The sequence below is a fragment of the Oncorhynchus kisutch genome, unplaced genomic scaffold (assembly GCF_002021735.2).
Source record: "Oncorhynchus kisutch isolate 150728-3 unplaced genomic scaffold, Okis_V2 scaffold3711, whole genome shotgun sequence".
Taxonomy (NCBI): Eukaryota; Metazoa; Chordata; class Actinopteri; order Salmoniformes; family Salmonidae; genus Oncorhynchus; species Oncorhynchus kisutch.
In genome coordinates, this window is record NW_022265656.1 from 242,069 (window position 1) to 262,096 (window position 20,028).

Consider the following 20,028-nt stretch of genomic DNA (forward strand, 5'->3'; position numbering starts at 1 on the left):
CTTTTCTAGTCAGTTCAAGTTCACTTAATTCATAGCAGAATACTATTGAATTGTGTCACCAAAAATGAGGATATACTGTATAAAACAATACAAAACTATCACAACATACATTCAAGGAACTGTTGTAGTTAATCGGGGCAGCAGCGTAGCCTAGTGGTTAGAGTGTTGGACTAGTAACCGGAAGGTTGCGAGTTCAAACCCCCGAGCTGACAAGGTACAAATCTGTCGCTCTGCCCCTAAACAGGCAGTTAACCCACTGTTCCTAGGCCGTCATTGAAAGTAAGAATGTGTTCTTAACTGACTTGCCTGGTTAAATAAAGGTCAAATTTTAAATTTTTTTTTTTTAAAAAGCTGATGGGAGTCCTTCAGTTCACTCTGCAGCTACTTACAACGGTCTGTATTACAATACAATGTACTGTCATCCTGTGTAACAGGAGAGGGTCATAGGTACAGATGATTACCTGGCACAGCACCAAGATGGCGTAGGATGGATCCTGAATTATTGGGAAGGATTGTAAGGTTCCATCCATGTCTTGAGTGGAGACAAGAGAACAGAACACATATTTTATGCATGTCCTTATAGGGTTGTAAAATTCTTTCCAAAAATTTTCCCGGTTCTCCAGAAATCCCAGTTGGAAGATTCCAGGAATCAGGAGGGAATAAGCAGGATATTCAAAATCCTCCATTCATGTGATCGGATAATGCCGTTAGGCCCTTACTTTGAAAACGTCTCAGACTTTCCAACTGGGAAGCCACTCCCATGAGTTTTAGTGTCTACTTTCCCACAGTGCACTGCAACATGACATTCTCTCTGCTCCACGATGTTCCAGTACTCCTGCTGCAATCACAGACAGAAACATTATTGCATTAATGTAGATGAAAAAACAAGTAGTGACAGTAGATCACACAGTGGGATGGCTGACAAGAAAGACAAAAGGAGAAAATAAATATGTCAATGACTTGATCAGTCATCTCCATACTACTTACGGTCCCAGTGAATTATACTACTTATGGTCCCAGTGAATTATACTACTTATGGTCCCAGTGAATTATCCTACTTATGGTCCCAGTGAATTATACTACTTATGGTCCCAGTGAATTATACTACTTACAGTCCCAGTGAATTATACTACTTATGGTCCCAGTGAATTATACTACTTATGGTCCCAGTGAATTATACTACTTATGGTCCCAGTGAATTATACTACTTATGGTCCCAGTGAATTATACTACTTATGGTCCCAGTGAATTATCCTACTTATGGTCCCAGTGAATTATACTACTTATGGTCCCAGTGAATTATACTACTTATGGTCCCAGTGAATTATCCTACTTATGGTCCCAGTGATTTATACTACTTATGGTCCCAGTGAATTATACTACTTATGGTCCCAGTGAATTATACTACTTATGGTCCCAGTGAATTATACTACTGATGGTCCCAGTGAATTATACTACTTATGGTCCCAGTGAATTATCCTACTTATGGTCCCAGTGAATTATCCTACTTACGGTCCCAGTGAATTATACTACTTACGGTCCCAGTGAATTATCCTACTTATGGTCCCAGTGAATTATACTACTTATGGTCCCAGTGAATTATACTACTTACGGTCCCAGTGAATTATCCTACTTATGGTCCCAGTGAATTATACTACTTATGGTCTCGGTGAATTATCCTACTTATGGTCCCAGTGAATTATACTACTTATGGTCCCAGTGAATTATACTACTTATGGTCCCAGTGAATTATACTGCTTACGGTCCCAGTGAATTATACTACTTATGGTCCCAGTGAATTATACTACTTACGGTCCCAGTGAATTATACTACTTATGGTCCCAGTGAATTATACTACTTATGGTCCCAGTGAATTATACTACTTATGATCCCAGTGAATTATACTACTTATGGTCCCAGTGAATTATACTACTTATGGTCCCAGTGAATTATACTACTTATGGTCACAGTGAATTATCCTACTTACGGTCCCAGTGAATTATACTACTTATGGTCCCAGTGAATTATACTACTTATGGTCCCAGTGAATTATCCTACTTATGGTCCCAGTGAATTATACTACTTATGGTCCCAGTGAATTATACTACTTATGGTCCCAGTGAATTATCCTACTTATGGTCCCAGTGAATTATCCTACTTACGGTCCCAGTGAATTATACTACTTATGGTCCCAGTGAATTATACTACTTATGGTCCCAGTGAATTATACTACTTATGGTCCCAGTGAATTATCCTACTTATGGTCCCAGTGAATTATACTACTTATGGTCCCAGTGAATTATACTACTTATGGTCCCAGTGAATTATCCTACTTATGGTCCCAGTGAATTATCCTACTTACGGTCCCAGTGAATTATACTACTTATGGTCCCAGTGAATTATACTACTTATGGTCCCAGTGAAATATCCTACTTATGCTCCCAGTGAATTATACTACTTATGGTCCCAGTGAATTATACTACTTACGGTCCCAGTGAATTATACTACTTATTCATTATGACTATATGGTTGCGTCCCAAAAAGCAGGACCCTGGCCAAAAGTAGTGCACTAAGGGCCGATTCAGACTTGAAATAAGTAGACTTAACATGGATTTATGTCTATAAAATATGGACAAGTCAATTTTTAAATTTTTTAAATTTAAGTCCATGTTAAGTCAACTTCTCTGAAACCTGAATAGGGCCTTAAGTAGCGCAACCTACGTAGCAGGTATATAACAGTTTGGGATATGTAGACCTTACCTCCACCTCAGCCGTCCCTGGCTCCTTATTGAAACACATGTTCATAGTATTCCTGGCTGTCCTGTAGAACGTAGTGAGAGAAACCGACTTCCCCTGCCATAGAGAAACACAAAGAGAGGGCTGAGACCTTACGGTCCCTTTCAAGTTCCCTGATACACAGTCAATGTAAAGATTATCACAGCAAATCATCAATCATCACAAAGAGTGTACGAGCTTATGGACTGAGGTGTTTTGATATCCTGCCAATCGAATGACTCAGAAGCATAACCAAAGAGACTAGTAAGACCATACAGGAAGTAGTCTTTTATGTCCCTTGATACACTGTCTCCGTCCCTAACGACATCCTACTTTTGAACAGGCTCTGGTCAAAAGTAGTGCATCAGAAAAGGGAATAGGAATGTGATTTGGGACGCAGACCACTGTCAATGTAACGATTATCACAGCCAACCAGATGGGAGAGTTAGTTGAACAGCCAGACAAAAATGATACATGTGGATGTCACTGTGCTGCATGACATCATCTTCCTTCCTCTCCCTGCTGTTGCAGCCTCAGCACATTCTGAAGGGGAGTCTTGCATCCAGACGGCTTTCTCAGGTTGCCTCCCAAATGGCACCCGATTCCCTTATCCAAATGGCACCCTATTTCCTTATCCAAATGGCTAACTATTCCCTTATATAGAGTACTACTTTCGATCGGAGCCCTAAGGGCCCTGGTTAAAAGTAGTGCACTAGACAGGGAATTGGGCACCATTTGGGACATAAGCTCAGATACACGACAGACAGCCGGGCAGGGACAGAGACTGAGAGCCTGTATGAATGTGCCAGGAAAATCCCTGGTTGGTTGGACTACGGTCAGTCACTGTAAGCTTTCCCACATGTGTGGAGGAGATGTATTTCTTACTATGGTCCAATATATTGATTTCATATGGGTCCAGCTATGCTGGCAGTCACAGACAGAATAGTCCCTACGAGCCAGGTTTAAAAAGTAGGAAGTCAAACTGAGAGATGAAACGCTAGAACTAACTGATACTACAGAAGAACTAGCTGATACTACAAGAGAACTAACTGACACTACAGGACAACTAACTGATACTACAGGAGAACTAGCTGATACTACAGGAAAACTAGCTGATACTACAGGAGAACTAACTGATACTACAGGAAAACTAACTGATACGACAGGAGAACTAGCTGATACTACAGGAGAACTAGCTGATACTACAGGAAAACTAGCTGATACTATAGGAGAACTAACTGATACGACAGGAGAACTAACTGATACTACAGGAGAACTAGCTGATACTACAGGAGAACTAGCTGATACTACAGGAGAACTAGCTGATACTACAGGAGAACTAACTGATACGACAGGAGAACTAGCTGATACTACAGGAGAACTAACTGATACTACAGGAGAACTAACTGATACTACAGGAGAACTAGCTGATACTACAGGAGAACTAGCTGATACTACAGGAGAACTAACTGATACTACAGGAGAACTAACTGATACTACAGGAGAACTAACTGATACTACAGGAGAACTAAATGATACTACAGGAGAACTAACTGACACTACAGGACAACTAACTGATACTACAGGAGAACTAGCTGATACTACAGGAAAACTAGCTGATACTACAGGAGAACTGTAACTGATACTACAGGAGAACTAGCTGATACTACAGGAAAACTAGCTGATACTACAGGAGAACTGACTGATACTACAGGAGAAGTAGCTGATACTACAGGAGAACTAACTGATACTACAGGAGAACTAACTGATACTACAGGAGAACTAGCTGATACTACAGGAGAACTAGCTGATACTACAGGAGAACTAACTGATACTACAGGAGAACTAACTGATACGACAGGAGAACTAGCTGATACTACAGGAGAACTAGCTGATACTACAGGAGAACTAACTGATACTACAGAAGAACTAGCTGATACTACAGGATAACTAACTGATACTACAGAAGAACTAGCTGATACTACAGGAGAACTAACTGATACCACAGGAGAACTAACTGATACTACAGGAGAACTGTAACTGATACTACAGGAGAACTAGCTGATACTACATGATAACTAACTGATACGACAGGAGAACTAACTGATACTACAGGAGAACTAACTGATACTACAGGAGAACTAACTGATACTACAGGAGAACTGTAACTGATACTACAGGAGAACTAGCTGATACTACATGATAACTAACTGATACTACAGGAGAACTAGCTGATACTACAGGAGAACTAACTGATACTACAGGAGAACTAACTGATACTACAGGAGAACTAACTGATACTACAGGAGAACTAACTGATACTACAGGAGAACTAGCTGATACTACAGGAGAACTAGCTGATACTACAGGAGAACTGTAACTGATACTACAGGAGAACTAACTGATACTACAGGAGAACTGACTGATACTACAGGAGAACTAACTGATACTACAGGAGAACTAGCTGATACTACAGGAGAACTAGCTGATACTACAGGAGAACTGTAACTGATACTACAGGAGAACTAACTGATACTACAGGATAACTAACTGATACTACAGGATAACTAACTGATATTACAGGAGAACTAACTGATACTACAGGAGAACTGTAACTGATACTACAGGAGAACTAGCTGATACTACAGGAGAACTAATTGATACTACAGGAGAACTAACTGATACGACAGGAGAACTAACTGATACTACAGGAGAACTGTGACTGATACTACAGGAGAACTGTAACTGATACCACAGGACAACTAACTGATACTACAGGAGAACTAGAACTGATACTACAGGAGAACTAACTGATACTACAGGAGAACTAACTGATACTACAGGAGAACTAACTGATACGACAGGAGAACTAGCTGATACTACAGGAGAACTAGCTGATACTACAGGAGAACTAACTGATACTACAGAAGAACTAGCTGATACTACAGGATAACTAACTGATACTACAGAAGAACTAGCTGATACTACAGGAGAACTAACTGATACCACAGGAGAACTAACTGATACTACAGGAGAACTGTAACTGATACTACAGGAGAACTAGCTGATACTACATGATAACTAACTGATACGACAGGAGAACTAACTGATACTACAGGAGAACTAACTGATACTACAGGAGAACTAACTGATACTACAGGAGAACTGTAACTGATACTACAGGAGAACTAGCTGATACTACATGATAACTAACTGATACTACAGGAGAACTAGCTGATACTACAGGAGAACTAACTGATACTACAGGAGAACTAACTGATACTACAGGAGAACTAACTGATACTACAGGAGAACTAACTGATACTACAGGAGAACTAGCTGATACTACAGGAGAACTAGCTGATACTACAGGAGAACTGTAACTGATACTACAGGAGAACTAACTGATACTACAGGAGAACTGACTGATACTACAGGAGAACTAACTGATACTACAGGAGAACTAGCTGATACTACAGGAGAACTAGCTGATACTACAGGAGAACTGTAACTGATACTACAGGAGAACTAACTGATACTACAGGATAACTAACTGATACTACAGGATAACTAACTGATATTACAGGAGAACTAACTGATACTACAGGAGAACTGTAACTGATACTACAGGAGAACTAGCTGATACTACAGGAGAACTAACTGATACTACAGGAGAACTAACTGATACGACAGGAGAACTAACTGATACTACAGGAGAACTGTGACTGATACTACAGGAGAACTGTAACTGATACCACAGGACAACTAACTGATACTACAGGAGAACTATAACTGATACTACAGGAGAACTAACTGATACTACAGGAGAACTGTAACTGATACTACAGGAGAACTAGCTGATACTACAGGAGAACTAACTGATACTACAGGAGAACTAACTGATACGACAGGAGAACTAACTGATACTACAGGAGAACTGTGACTGATACTACAGGAGAACTGTAACTGATACCACAGGACAACTAACTGATACTACAGGAGAACTAACTGATACTACAGGAGAACTATAACTGATACTACAGGAGAACTAACTGATACTACAGGAGAACTGTAACTGATACTACAGGAGAACTAACTGATACTAGAGGAGAACTGGAACTGACACTACTGATAAGAGAAGTGTGAGCAACAGAAGATCATCATGCAGCATCAAGACATAAATACTGGCAGTGATAAGTTCACATGAGGTGACAAAATGAGGTGAGGTGTGTGTGTCTGATCGTGTGTGTGTCTGATCGTGTGTGTGTCTGATCGTGTGTGTGTGTGTGTGTCTGATCGTGTGTGTGGCCTCTGTGCTTGCAGATGTGCAATGACCTATATTAGATGTGAGAGCAACTGAACCAGGGATATTGTAGTTCTGCCTCCAGGCACTAACAGCTATACACACTGTATTGACAGTGCTGCACTGTATTCAATCTGCCCACACACAGCTACCACAGAGCTCATTAACCAATAGATTTAACCAATCGAATATTTACACAAGCATTGTGCATGTTGTAGTGCCTCCACTATGCTTAGGTAATTATTTTGGTCCAGAAAAACTGTCTGTTGGATCACATTTGTTGTGCCAAATGTGTTGTACATCAGTTGTTCAACCTGAGTGTGAACAGGGCCAGAGAAAGGGGCTAACATGACCTACCCTGTATATACACTTGTGCTGGTCGCTAAGAAACTCTTTCTCCTCCTCTGCTCCTCCTCTTCCTCCTTTCTTCTCCTGAGAGAACAGTCTCCTCCTGCTGGACCTCAGCCACATGTCCTTCTCTTGAGAGAACAGTCTCCTCCTGCTGGACCTCAGCCACATGTCCTTCTCCTGATTCTTCCCCTCTTTCGCTCCTTCCTCCAGGTTCCTGGGCAGGCCGTTCCTCCGGATCACCCCGTTTACCAGGCCGTTCCTCCGGATCACCCCGTTTACCAGGCCGTTCTTGGGCTCACAGCGGGGCAGCTGGAGCAGGCTCTGTTGGGAGTCATCTGAGTGGCCCTCCAGGGGCCCTCTCTTCTTCTCCAGCCTCCCCTTCTCCTCCAGCACCTCCCTCTCCAGGCGGATGCGCTCAGCGGGGTCCAGGGAGTCGTAGGACAGTAGGTACTGACAATAGGCCTCCTGCAGCTTGGCCAGACGATCCTGTGGTCGGGTGGTAGGATATTATTACGTTGCAGTTGACAGTTGACAGGGAGGGCAGTGTTAACATCAAATGTCAAAGTGCTATACTTAGCTATGCAGCTAGCTGGGCTGGCTGTTGGTTTTCATCAGAAGTCAATCTCAAATACAAAAGTAGGATAAAAACAAAATGACCCACTTCAGTGTAGATGAAACACTACAAGACACGGATACCGGAAGGAATTGTTTGATACAGAACAGCATCATGGTCAACACAAGAGGCTGAGTACCGAATGGCCCCCTATTCCCTATATAGTAGGCCAGAGCCTTATGGACCCTGGTCAAAAGCAGTCTACTATATAGAGGACATGGTGCCATGTATGCAGCCTTGAAGCAGTACCGTACCTGTGCAGTCTTGGGGATACGGAGCTGGTCGGCTAGCTTATTCCATTTCTTCATGTCGCTGACCTGCTGCATGCCGCCCATGTCGTTGATGAGCTGAAAGAACCGGGCCAGGTCCAACTCACATCCGCCTGGCAGGGAGGGGGGGGGGGGGGAGGATATGGAGGAAGAGGAGGGAGTGAAGGAGAGAGAGGGAGGATAAGGAGGAAGAGGAGGGAGTGAAGGAGGGAGGGAGGAAGAGGGAGGACATGGAGGAAGAGGAGGGAGTGAAGGAGAGAGAGGGAGGAAGAGGGAGGACATGGAGGAAGAGGAGGGAGTGAAGGAGGGAGGGAGTGAAAGAGGGTGAGAGGGAGGGAGGGAGGGAGGATAGGGAGGGAGTGAAAGAGGGAGGGAATGAGGGTGAGAGGGAGGGTGAGAGGGAGGGTGAGAGGGATAGGGAGGGTGAGAGGGAGGGTGAGAGGGATAGGGAGGGAGTGAAGGAGGAAGAGAGGGAGGGAGGAGGTTGGGAGGGAGTGAAGGAGGGAGCGAGGGAGAGAAGGGAGCGAGGATAAGGAGGAAGAGAAGGGAATGAAGGAGGGTGAGACAGAACACAGAACAAGGAGGTTAAAACAATGTTCTTTAATCCTGGTTCTGTGAAACCACATGGCTTATAATGATTGGTTGATTTGGTGTATTAGTACTGGGCTGTTAGTGATGGGAACAAAAGCATGCGCTCCCTGTGGGCGCCCATGACCAAGATAGTAGAACACAGGTTAAAATGGATATACTGTATGCATCTGGGAGGATATAGAGAGGACCAACGGGGCTGATAAACTTGGATTCTGAAAAAGCAGCAACATTCACTACATTTACAATAAGCTTTCAAACAAATTACAGCCAAATTATGAGAGGCTGTGGATGTTTGATGAATGAATGACTTGGCTCTGTTAGCCAGGACAGCCTGGTTTAGACAGCCTGGTTTAGACAGCCTGGTTTAGACAGCCATGATCCTGTTTGAGGTTGAGGCCCACTCTGACAAAGCAGAGGCCTGTAGGTATTGGAGCCTGTGAGAGAGAATGTCTGTGTCCCAAATGGCAACCTATTCCCTATATAACTAATATGGGCCCTGGTCATGCACTATATAGGGAATAGTGTGCCATTTGAGATGCAGACAGAGTGTAATATCTCTGCTACTTCGTTCCTCTCCTTTCCCTCACCGTGGGATTCTGCTGCCTGTAAAATCCCCTTACAGACGTTCCCCATTTGTCACACACACTCACACACACACACACTCACACACACATTCACTCTCATACACACACACACACTCACTCTCTCACACACACACACACACTCACTCACTCACTCTCTCACACACACACACACACACACACACTGCTACTGGTCTGGGGGTTGTCAGTGTGTGTGAGTGTGAGTGTATGTGACTGTGTGTGAGCTACATTAGTCGTGTGTGTGTGTGTGTGGTGTGTGTGGTGTGTGTGTGTGTGTGTGTGTGTGTGTGTGTGTGTGTGTGTGTGTGTGTGTGTGTGTGTGGGTGACTGTGTGTGTGTGTGTGTGTGTCTGGGATCCTGACAACCCCCATCTCTCCCAGTGTAATCTCATCAAAGCTGCCACCTGGCAGAGGAACTGTAATCCTTCCTCACTTGGTAAGGTCAGAATCAAGGTCTCACTTACAAACACACTAAGAGCAATCAGCAGCAGCCAATGGGCAGTATGGCCAGGATGAGAGGTGGTTCAGAGGTCAAAATGAGAGGTGGTTCAGAGGTCAGGATGAGAGGTGGTTCAGAGGTCAGAATGAGAGGTGGTTCAGAGGTCAGAATGAGAGGTGGTTCAGAGGTCAGGATGAGAGGTGGTTCAGAGGTCAGGATGAGAGGTGGTTCAGAGGTCAGGATGAGGGGGTCAGAGGTAATTTGGGAGAAGCCATTTAACTATAGTATAGTTCCCTCAGAAGGAAACCTTTAGCAGCACACTGAATTAACAAGAGGAAACTTCAAACTGTAAAACCTGATAGATAGCCACTCTATGTAGAGTTGACATATGTGCTAGAATCAGATGAAACTGTACTAGAATCAGATAAAACTGTACTAGAATAACATGACTGTACTAGAATAAGATGAAACTGTACTAGAATCAGATGAAACTGTACTAGAATCAGATGAAACTGTGCTAGAATAAGATGAAGCTGTACTAGAATAAGATGAAACTATACTAGAATAAGATGAAACTGTACTAGAATAACATGAAACTGTACTAGAATAACATGAAACTGTACTAGAATGTACAGTACTTGTTCGTTATTACTGCATTGTCGGAACTAGAAGCACAAGCATTTCGCTACACTCGCATTAACATCTGCTAACCATGTGTATGTGACAAATAAGATTTGATTTGATTTGAATAAGATGAAACTGTACTAGAATAAGATGAAACTGTACTAGAATAAGATGAAACTGTACTAGAATAAGATGAAACTGTACTAGAATAAGATGAAACTGTACTAGAATAAGATGAAACTGTACTAGAATAACATGAAACTGTACTAGAATAACATGAAACTGTACTAGAATAACAGGATGTGGCGGAACTAAATGTCTTTGACATTCAACCTTAGCGACAGTCTTAGTCCCAAATGAAACCCTTTTCCCTATTTAGTACATTACTTTTGACCAGGGTCCATAGGGCCCCCATAGGGCTCTGGTCAAAAGTAGTGTACTATGTAGCAAATAGGGTGCCAGTTGCGATGCACACTAAGTATCAGTTCTACAGAAATGTACCTATGAGCGGGGGGTCCTCCATGGAGATGCCCTGGGCCTGGAGGTGTTTCCTGATGCAGGCCAGCCGGAGTACATTGGGCCCCCAGCGCCGACCCAGCTTATGGATGTGCTGCACCTGGGTCACAAACCTCATGTCCTCTTTCAGCTTGCACTCTGGCCTCCAGTCCTGAGGAGGAGCCACCCTGCACAGCCCATAGCTCTCTGCCTGCCCCCGCACCGCTTCCACATACACCAGGGGGTCGTGGAACTCCTCCAGACTGGGCCTGAACACTGGCACCTCGGTTAGGGGCGGGGGAGGGGGCGGTGCTGCACCTCTCTTCTCCCCACTCTCCCGCTGCCTCTCTGCTGCTGGTTTAGCTGGGCTGCTGGTGCCTGGTTTCACCTTGGCTGCTGAGCTAGTGGAAGTGGAGGTGGAAGTGCCCTTGGAAGTGACATGGGAAGTGTTCTTGGAAGTGCCCTGGAAAGTTTTCTTAGAAGTGGTGTTCTTAGCTGGTGGTGTAGTATTAGCAGTAGTAGTAGTATTAGCAGTAGGGGGTATGGGCTGTGCTTGTCGGGTCAGCTTGGCAGCGGAGGCTCGTTTGGGTCTTTGCTTCGAGGAGGAAGGTCGGGATGACGTGACCTTACCAAGATGGCCGCCGGACCCCGCCACAGCCTTCTCCTGGACATTGACCTTCCTGCTGCTTCGCGTCTCCGGGGCATTGACCTGCAGTCTAACCTTTTTGACCTCCGGCGAAGACTCCGGTGTCTCTGTTGGACTCTCCTCAGCCGGGAGCCCCAGACGTCGCTTGGAGTGTCTGACGCCCTCACGCCCCTGCAGTACCTGCTTACCGCCACATCGGCGTGGGTGAAGCTGCCCGTTGACTCGTTGTAGGCAACACCTGCCAGCTGCCTTGTTGGATTGTACCTTCTGTTTGTTGGGAGTCTTTGCATCGCCACTTGAGAGTTTTCCTGAGTTGGAGTGTGGTGGGCGTGGGTGGCGGCGGGCACTGCCACAGGCAGAGCGCCGTTGGTTCTTCAGGGGTTGGCGAGCTTTGGAGGAGGCTCTTTTGCCCACGGTGAGTTTGGCCTCTTTGAGAAGACTGGCTTTGGTGTAGCGGACGTGGCCCCTGGGAAGCGCTGTGGCTGCGGACTTCACAGTTCTGGACAGCAGTGGTCGGGAGGCCGGGGGCTTTTTGGCACAGGAGTTGCGTACGGTAGCTGACGATACCCGCGACAGCCTGTTCACTGTTGAAACCTGCAATAGACACAAGGATGATTTTGGAAATCTCACATCATCATCATTTATACCTAGGTCCATCATCATTTATACCTAGCTCCATCATCATTTGTACCTAGCTCCATCATCATTTATACCTAGCTCCATCATCATTTATACCTAGCTCCATCATCATTTGTACCTAGCTCCATCATCATTTATACCTAGCTCCATCATCATTTATACCTAGCTCCATCATCATTTATACCTAGCTCCATCATCATTTATACCTAGCTCCATCATCATTTATACCTAGCTCCATCATCATTTATACCTAGCTCCATCATCATTTGTACCTAGCTCCATCATCATTTATACCTAGCTCCATCATCATTTATACCTAGCTCCATCATCATTTATACCTAGCTCCATCATCATTTATACCTAGCTCCATCATCATTTGTACCTAGCTCCATCATCATTTGTACCTAGCTCCATCATCATTTGTACCTAGCTCCATCATCATTTATACCTAGCTCCATCATCATTTATACCTAGCTCCATCATCATTTATACCTAGCTCCATCATCATTTATACCTAGCTCCATCATCATTTGTACCTAGCTCCATCATCATTTGTACCTAGCTCCATCATCATTTGTACCTAGCTCCATCATCATTTATACCTAGCTCCATCATCATTTGTACCTAGCTCCATCATCATTTATACCTAGCTCCATCATCATTTATACCTAGCTCCATCATCATTTATACCTAGCTCCATCATCATTTGTACCTAGCTCCATCATCATTTGTACCTAGCTCCATCATCATTTGTACCTAGCTCCATCATCATTTATACCTAGCTCCATCATCATTTATACCTAGCTCCATCATCATTTATACCTAGCTCCATCATCATTTATACCTAGCTCCATCATCATTTGTACCTAGCTCCATCATAATTTATACCTAGCTCCATCATAATTTATACCTAGCTCCATCATCATTTATACCTAGCTCCATCATCATTTATACCTAGCTCCATCATCATTTATACCTAGCTCCATCATCATTTATACCTAGCTCCATCATCATTTGTACCTAGGTCCAGTATGTCTTCTCCTTCTATATCTATTAGCTGCTGTACATTTCATCATTGACCATCGGTCCACGTTTTAACCTGATCATATACAGTAGTGGAACATTACAGACTTCATATCTCCTCTCTTACTGAGGTGTAGTTGATTAGTTCCACACCAAGGTGGACAGGACACCAGACAATCTGTCACCTGTTGGTTTGCCAAGGACAGGGAGAGGTTTCTGGCATCCCTCCTATACAACAGCAGATGCACAAAGGAGATCAGGTCTGTGTCCCAAATGGCATCCTAATCCCTATATAGTTGCCTACTTTTGTCCAGAGCCCATAGGGCACCAATCAAAAGTAGTGCACTACATAGGGTATAGGGTGCCATTTGGATCAGAGACTGAATGAAGACCCAAATTGGAATGTGTTTGAAATAGCACTCATGCTAAATATTCTTAATGACGTATGTCTGCCAAGGTTATGTACATGAAGCCAGTAGCTGTCAGTATTATTCCTCTGCATAAAGGTGTCTGTGTGTGTGTGTCGGGGAGGGGCTGAGCGTTGCTGGGGAGAATGAGGGAACCATCCCACTCCGCCCACCAGAGGGCATCACTGCTCCCAGTTGCCATACAGAACAGTGTCACTATGTCAGCAGTGTAATGGTGGAGTTTCCATCATACTGCTTCCTTAAACCTTACAGATTTGTAAACGTTGAGGGGTTAGTTACGGCCGAGGGGAAGGGGAAGTCTGGCTTGAGACATAGAGAGAATTTGGGGGAGTGAGAGAGGTCAGCATGTCTGTAGCCAACAGGAAGCTGTACCAAGAGGACAGGAAATGTAAACCCTCCAGCAGCGACAGAATACTGGGGCCAACACTAACAGACTGGCATGCTGGCATCAGACCATTAAGATACACACTTAATCTGTCCCGAAAGGCACCCTATTCACTATACAGTACACCACTTTTGTCCAGAGCCCTATAGGCCTTGGTCAAGGGTAGTACACTACATATAGAATATTCAATAGAGTGCCGTTTGGGATTCAGCCCAGGCACTCTCCATCCCAGCCCATCTGTGTCTCCCTGGTGTACCTGCTTTGGGTGCTCCTTGTTGGGCCTGCTGTGGCGAAGACTGTGGGTGGTGCTGGAGGTCCTGGCTGAGGGTCCTGTAGAGGTCCTGTGGTTCTCCCTCCGGGCCTCTCCCCTCTCAGCCCTCTCTCTGGCCTGGATAGCCTCTCTCCCTCTGGGCCTCAGGAAGAGCTCCTTCCCCCGTAAGGACCTGCTGTGGCCATTCAACACTGGAACACAGAATGAGAACGATGAAATGTATGGACTGTTTACACTGTTTTCAACATCAGTTTTACAACTTTTCTGTTTACTCTATCCTTACATTAACCTTGAACCTGGTGTGGCCAAAGCCACATCCACACTGAATGCGTGTGCAGCTATTATTAACAAACCATAAATACCATACTAAATGGACAAACAAAAGTAGGCTAGCTATTCAAACTATGCAGAAGCTTCTCAGATAAACCATATTTCACACTTGAATAATATACGGAAGACAATGCCTAAGCTGATAACTATGATAGCAGTGTCAGTCTATCTGTCATGTGTTAAGAGCTATCCCACTGGGCACAGACGTCAATTCAACGTCTAATCCACGTTGGTTCAACGTAACTTCATTGAATTGACGTGGAAACAACATTGATTCAACCAGTGTGTTCTCAGTGGGATGCAACTGGCAGTCCGTTATGATATGTCTATATGTGTTTTATGTCAGGTACAGTTACATTATTATTACAAAGTAACCTGAAAAGACTGTACATTGAAGAGACTGTACATTGAAGACTGTACGTTGAAGACTGTACGTTGAAGACTGTACGTTGAAGACTGTACATTGAAGACTACATCGAAGACTGTACGTTGAAGAGACTGTACGTTGAAGAGACTGTACATTGAAGACTGTACGTTGAAGACTGTACGTTGAAGACTGTACGTTGAAGACTGTATGTTGAAGACTACATTGAAGACTGTACGTTGAAGAGACTGTACATTGAAGAGACTGTACATTGAAGACTGTACGTTGAAGACTGTACGTTGAAGACTGTACATTGAAGACTACATCGAAGACTGTACGTTGAAGAGACTGTACATTGAAGACTGTACATTGAAGACTGTACGTTGAAGACTGTACATTGAAGACTGTACATTGAAGACTGTACATTGAAGACTGTACATTGAAGACTACATTGAAGACTACATTGAAGACTGTACGTTGAAGACTGTACATTGAAGACTACATTGAAGACTGTACGTTGAAGACTGTACATTGAAGACTGTACATTGAAGACTGTATGTTGAAGACTGTACATTGAAGACTGTACATTGAAGACTGTACATTGAAGACTACATTGAAGACTGTACGTTGAAGACTGTACATTGAAGACTGTACATTGAAGACTGTACATGGAAGACTGTACATTGAAGACTGTACATTGAAGACTGTACGTTGAAGACTGTACCGTTGAAGAATGTACACTGAAGACTGTACATTGAAGACTGTATGTTGAAGACTGTACATTGAAGACTACATTGAAGACTGTACGTTGAAGACTGTACATTGAAGACTACATTGAAGACTGTACGTTGAAGCCTGTACATTGAAGATTACATTGAAGACTGTACGTTGAAGACTGTACGTTGAATACTGTACATTGAAGACTGTACATTGAAGACTGTACGTTGAAGACTGTACATTGAAGACTGTACATTGAAGACTACATTGAAGACTACATTGAAGACTGTACGTTGAAGACTGTACATTGAAGACTGTACATTGAAGACTGTACGTTGAAGACTGTACATTGAAGACTACATTGAAGACTGTACGTTGAAGACTGTACATTGAAGACTGTACATTGAAGACTGTACATTGAAGACTACATTGAAGACTGTACGTTGAAGACTGTACATTGAAGACTGTACATTGAAGACTGTACGTTGAAGACTGTACATTGAAGACTGTACATTGAAGACTGTACGTTGAAGACTGTACCGTTGAAGACTGTACATTGAAGACTGTATGTTGAAGACTGTACATTGGAGACTACATTGAAGACTGTACGTTGAAGACTGTACATTGAAGACTACATTGAAGACTGTACGTTGAAGCCTGTACATTGAAGACTACATTGAAGACTGTACATTGAAGACTGTACATTGAAGACTACATTGAAGACTGTACGTTGAAGACTGTACATTGAAGACTGTACGTTGAAGACTGTACATTGAAGACTGTACATTGAAGACTGTACATGGAAGACTGTACATTGAAGACTGTACATTGAAGACTGTACGTTGAAGACTGTACCGTTGAAGAATGTACACTGAAGACTGTACATTGAAGACTGTATGTTGAAGACTGTACATTGAAGACTACATTGAAGACTGTACGTTGAAGACTGTACATTGAAGACTACATTGAAGACTGTACGTTGAAGCCTGTACATTGAAGATTACATTGAAGACTGTACGTTGAAGACTGTACGTTGAATACTGTACATTGAAGACTGTACATTGAAGACTGTACGTTGAAGACTGTACATTGAAGACTGTACATTGAAGACTACATTGAAGACTACATTGAAGACTGTACGTTGAAGACTGTACATTGAAGACTGTACATTGAAGACTGTACGTTGAAGACTGTACATTGAAGACTACATTGAAGACTGTACGTTGAAGACTGTACATTGAAGACTGTACATTGAAGACTGTACATTGAAGACTACATTGAAGACTGTACGTTGAAGACTGTACATTGAAGACTGTACATTGAAGACTGTACGTTGAAGACTGTACATTGAAGACTGTACATTGAAGACTGTACGTTGAAGACTGTACCGTTGAAGACTGTACATTGAAGACTGTATGTTGAAGACTGTACATTGGAGACTACATTGAAGACTGTACGTTGAAGACTGTACATTGAAGACTACATTGAAGACTGTACGTTGAAGCCTGTACATTGAAGACTACATTGAAGACTGTACATTGAAGACTGTACATTGAAGACTACATTGAAGACTGTACGTTGAAGACTGTACATTGAAGACTGTACATTGAAGACTGTATGTTGAAGACTGCACATTGAAGACTGTACATTGAAGACTACATTGAAGACTGTACGTTGAAGACTGTACATTGAAGACTGTACATTGAAGACTGTACGTTGAAGACTGTACATTGAAGACTGTACGTTGAAGACTGTACATTGAAGACTGTACATTGAAGACTGTATGTTGAAGACTGTACGTTGAAGAGACTGTATGTTGAAGAGACTGTACATTGAAGAGACTGTACGTTGAAGACTGTACGTTGAAGACTGTACGTTGAAGACTGTACGTTGAAGACAGTATGTTGAAGAGACTGTACGTTAAAGACTGTACGTTAACGACTGTACGTTAAAGACTGTACGTTGAGGAGACAGTACGTTGAAGAGACTGTACATTGAAGAGACTGTGCTTAATCAAATCAGTTGAAAAGCTTTCAGTGAGTCCCTGTGGTGCTCCCAGAAGTGTCATTCTAACAAACACCTATTTGAACGGTGACCAATCCCATTTCTTTACAACGCTTTCATTTCAACACCACTCAATATCTCTTTGAAAAAAGGAACAAAATGCATCAAGAACCACCCAAGGTTATATCAACATCTAAAAATCCATCCCTTCAAATATCCTGCCGCTGTCAAACTACAAGTACTGTGACGGTAGACCTACTGAAAAGAAAGTGTCCAATGTTGGAAAGTAAGATGATAGTGAAACAGAGAAATAGTGTTTGTTGGGTCAGTTAATCAGTGAAAGCAGTGCTCTATATCTGCCTGAGGGAGCTGTATGTTACACCAAGCAGTTGGCCTCCCGCCAGTGCAGCATATTAAAGTGTCCTACTTGGCACAAGCTCTAGCTGGGAGAAGTCTCTGGTTCCCTCAACGTGTGTCGGACCAACACTCTGGCTCTGGGTAACGTTTGGCTTTCCCACAGAGCACTTTTCAGCACACACACACACACACACAGACACACAGACACACACACACACACACACACACACAGACACACACACAGACACACACACACCCATACATACACACACACACACACACACACACACACACACACTCATACACACACTCATACACACACACACACACACACACACACACACACACACACACACACACACACACACACACACACTCATACACATTCACACACACACTCATACACACACTCATACACACACTCATACACACACTCATACACACACACACACACACACACACCCTCTGTATACAGTACACACACACACACACACACACACAAACAAATGCTCTCACACACACTCATACACACAAACAAATGCTCACACACACATCCCTTCCCTAATTCTGGCCAGGCTGTTTAAGTGTATGTCCAACATGTAGACAAGCACTCCTCCTCCTCCTCCTCCTCCTCCTCCTCCTCCTCCTCCTCCTCCTCCTCCATCCATCATAGTTGACAGAATAAACATGATCTCAACTTTTGACCTCCACAGTAAGTTTCTCTCTCGCTCTGTAAGGTGGTGTCAGTGCTGAGCTGTGTGTGGACTGTTGTCCTCCACAGTAAGTTTCTCTCTCGCTCTGTAAGGTGGTGTCAGTGCTGAGCTGTGTGTGGACTGTTGTCCTCCACAGTAAGTTTCTCTCTGTAAGGTGGTGTCAGTGCTGAGCTGTGTGTGGACTGTTGACATCCACAGTAAGTTTCTCTCGCTCTGTAAGGTGGTGTCAGTGCTGAGCTGTGTGTGGACTGTTGACATCCTCAGTAAGTTTCTCTCTCGCTCTGTAAGGTGGTGTCAGTGCTGAGCTGTGTGTGGACTGTTGACCTCCACAGTAGGTTTCTCTCTCTCTCTATAAGGTGGTGTCAGTGCTGAGCTGTGTGTGGACTGTTGACCTCCACAGTAAGTTTCTCTCTCTCTCGGATTCCTGCTGAGTTGATCCCCCATACATACTACTGACTGTCTGCACAAGACCTAGCATGTTCACATCCGTCCTAAGACACGCTTCCTCAAACACTGTGCTCTACTCTGGTTGTGTCCCAAATGGCAAACTATTACCTTTATAGTGACCAGGTCAAAAACTAAGGGCTCTGGTTAAAAGTAGTGGACTATTTTACCTTTATTTAACTAGGCAAGTCAGTTAAGAACAAATTCTTCTTTTCAATGAGGGCCTAGGAACAGTGGGTTAACTGCCTGTTCAGGGGCAGAACGACAGATTTTTACCTTGTCAGCTCAGGGATTCGATCTTGCATCCTTTCGGTTACTAGGCCAATGCACTAACCACTAGGCTACCTACCAGCCGCACTATAAAGGGAATAGGGTGATGGGACCTGGTTTAAATGTAGTGCACTATGAAGGGAATAGGGTGATGGGACCTGGTTTAAATGTAGTGCACTATGAAGGGAATAGGGTGATTGGACCTGGTTTAAATGTAGTGCACTATGAAGGGAATAGGGTGATTGGACCTGGTTTAAATGTAGTGCACTATAAAGGGAATAGGGTGACATTTGTGACTCGGACTCTGTAGGCCCATAGAGCTGCTACTCCTTTAAGACCCATGGCCCTGGGTGAGAGCTGCTGCTCCTTTAAGACC

General features: G+C 43.6%; 1 protein-coding gene across 2 annotated transcripts in view; it reads right to left on the reverse strand.

The window, feature by feature from the left end:
- Positions 1-20,028, reverse strand: part of LOC109876517 (protein Jumonji) — a 108,288-nt gene that overhangs the window by 10,039 nt on the left and 78,221 nt on the right. For both annotated transcript variants that reach the window (XM_031820865.1, XM_031820864.1), the window contains exons 6-12: positions 14,439-14,644; positions 11,068-12,301; positions 8,297-8,424; positions 7,436-7,915; positions 2,761-2,853; positions 720-838; positions 462-532 (exon numbers count right to left, since the gene is read on the reverse strand). In XM_031820865.1, coding sequence (XP_031676725.1) covers positions 462-532; positions 720-838; positions 2,761-2,853; positions 7,436-7,915; positions 8,297-8,424; positions 11,068-12,301; positions 14,439-14,644 — 2,331 coding nt within the window. The remainder of the gene's footprint in view (positions 1-461; positions 533-719; positions 839-2,760; positions 2,854-7,435; positions 7,916-8,296; positions 8,425-11,067; positions 12,302-14,438; positions 14,645-20,028) is intronic.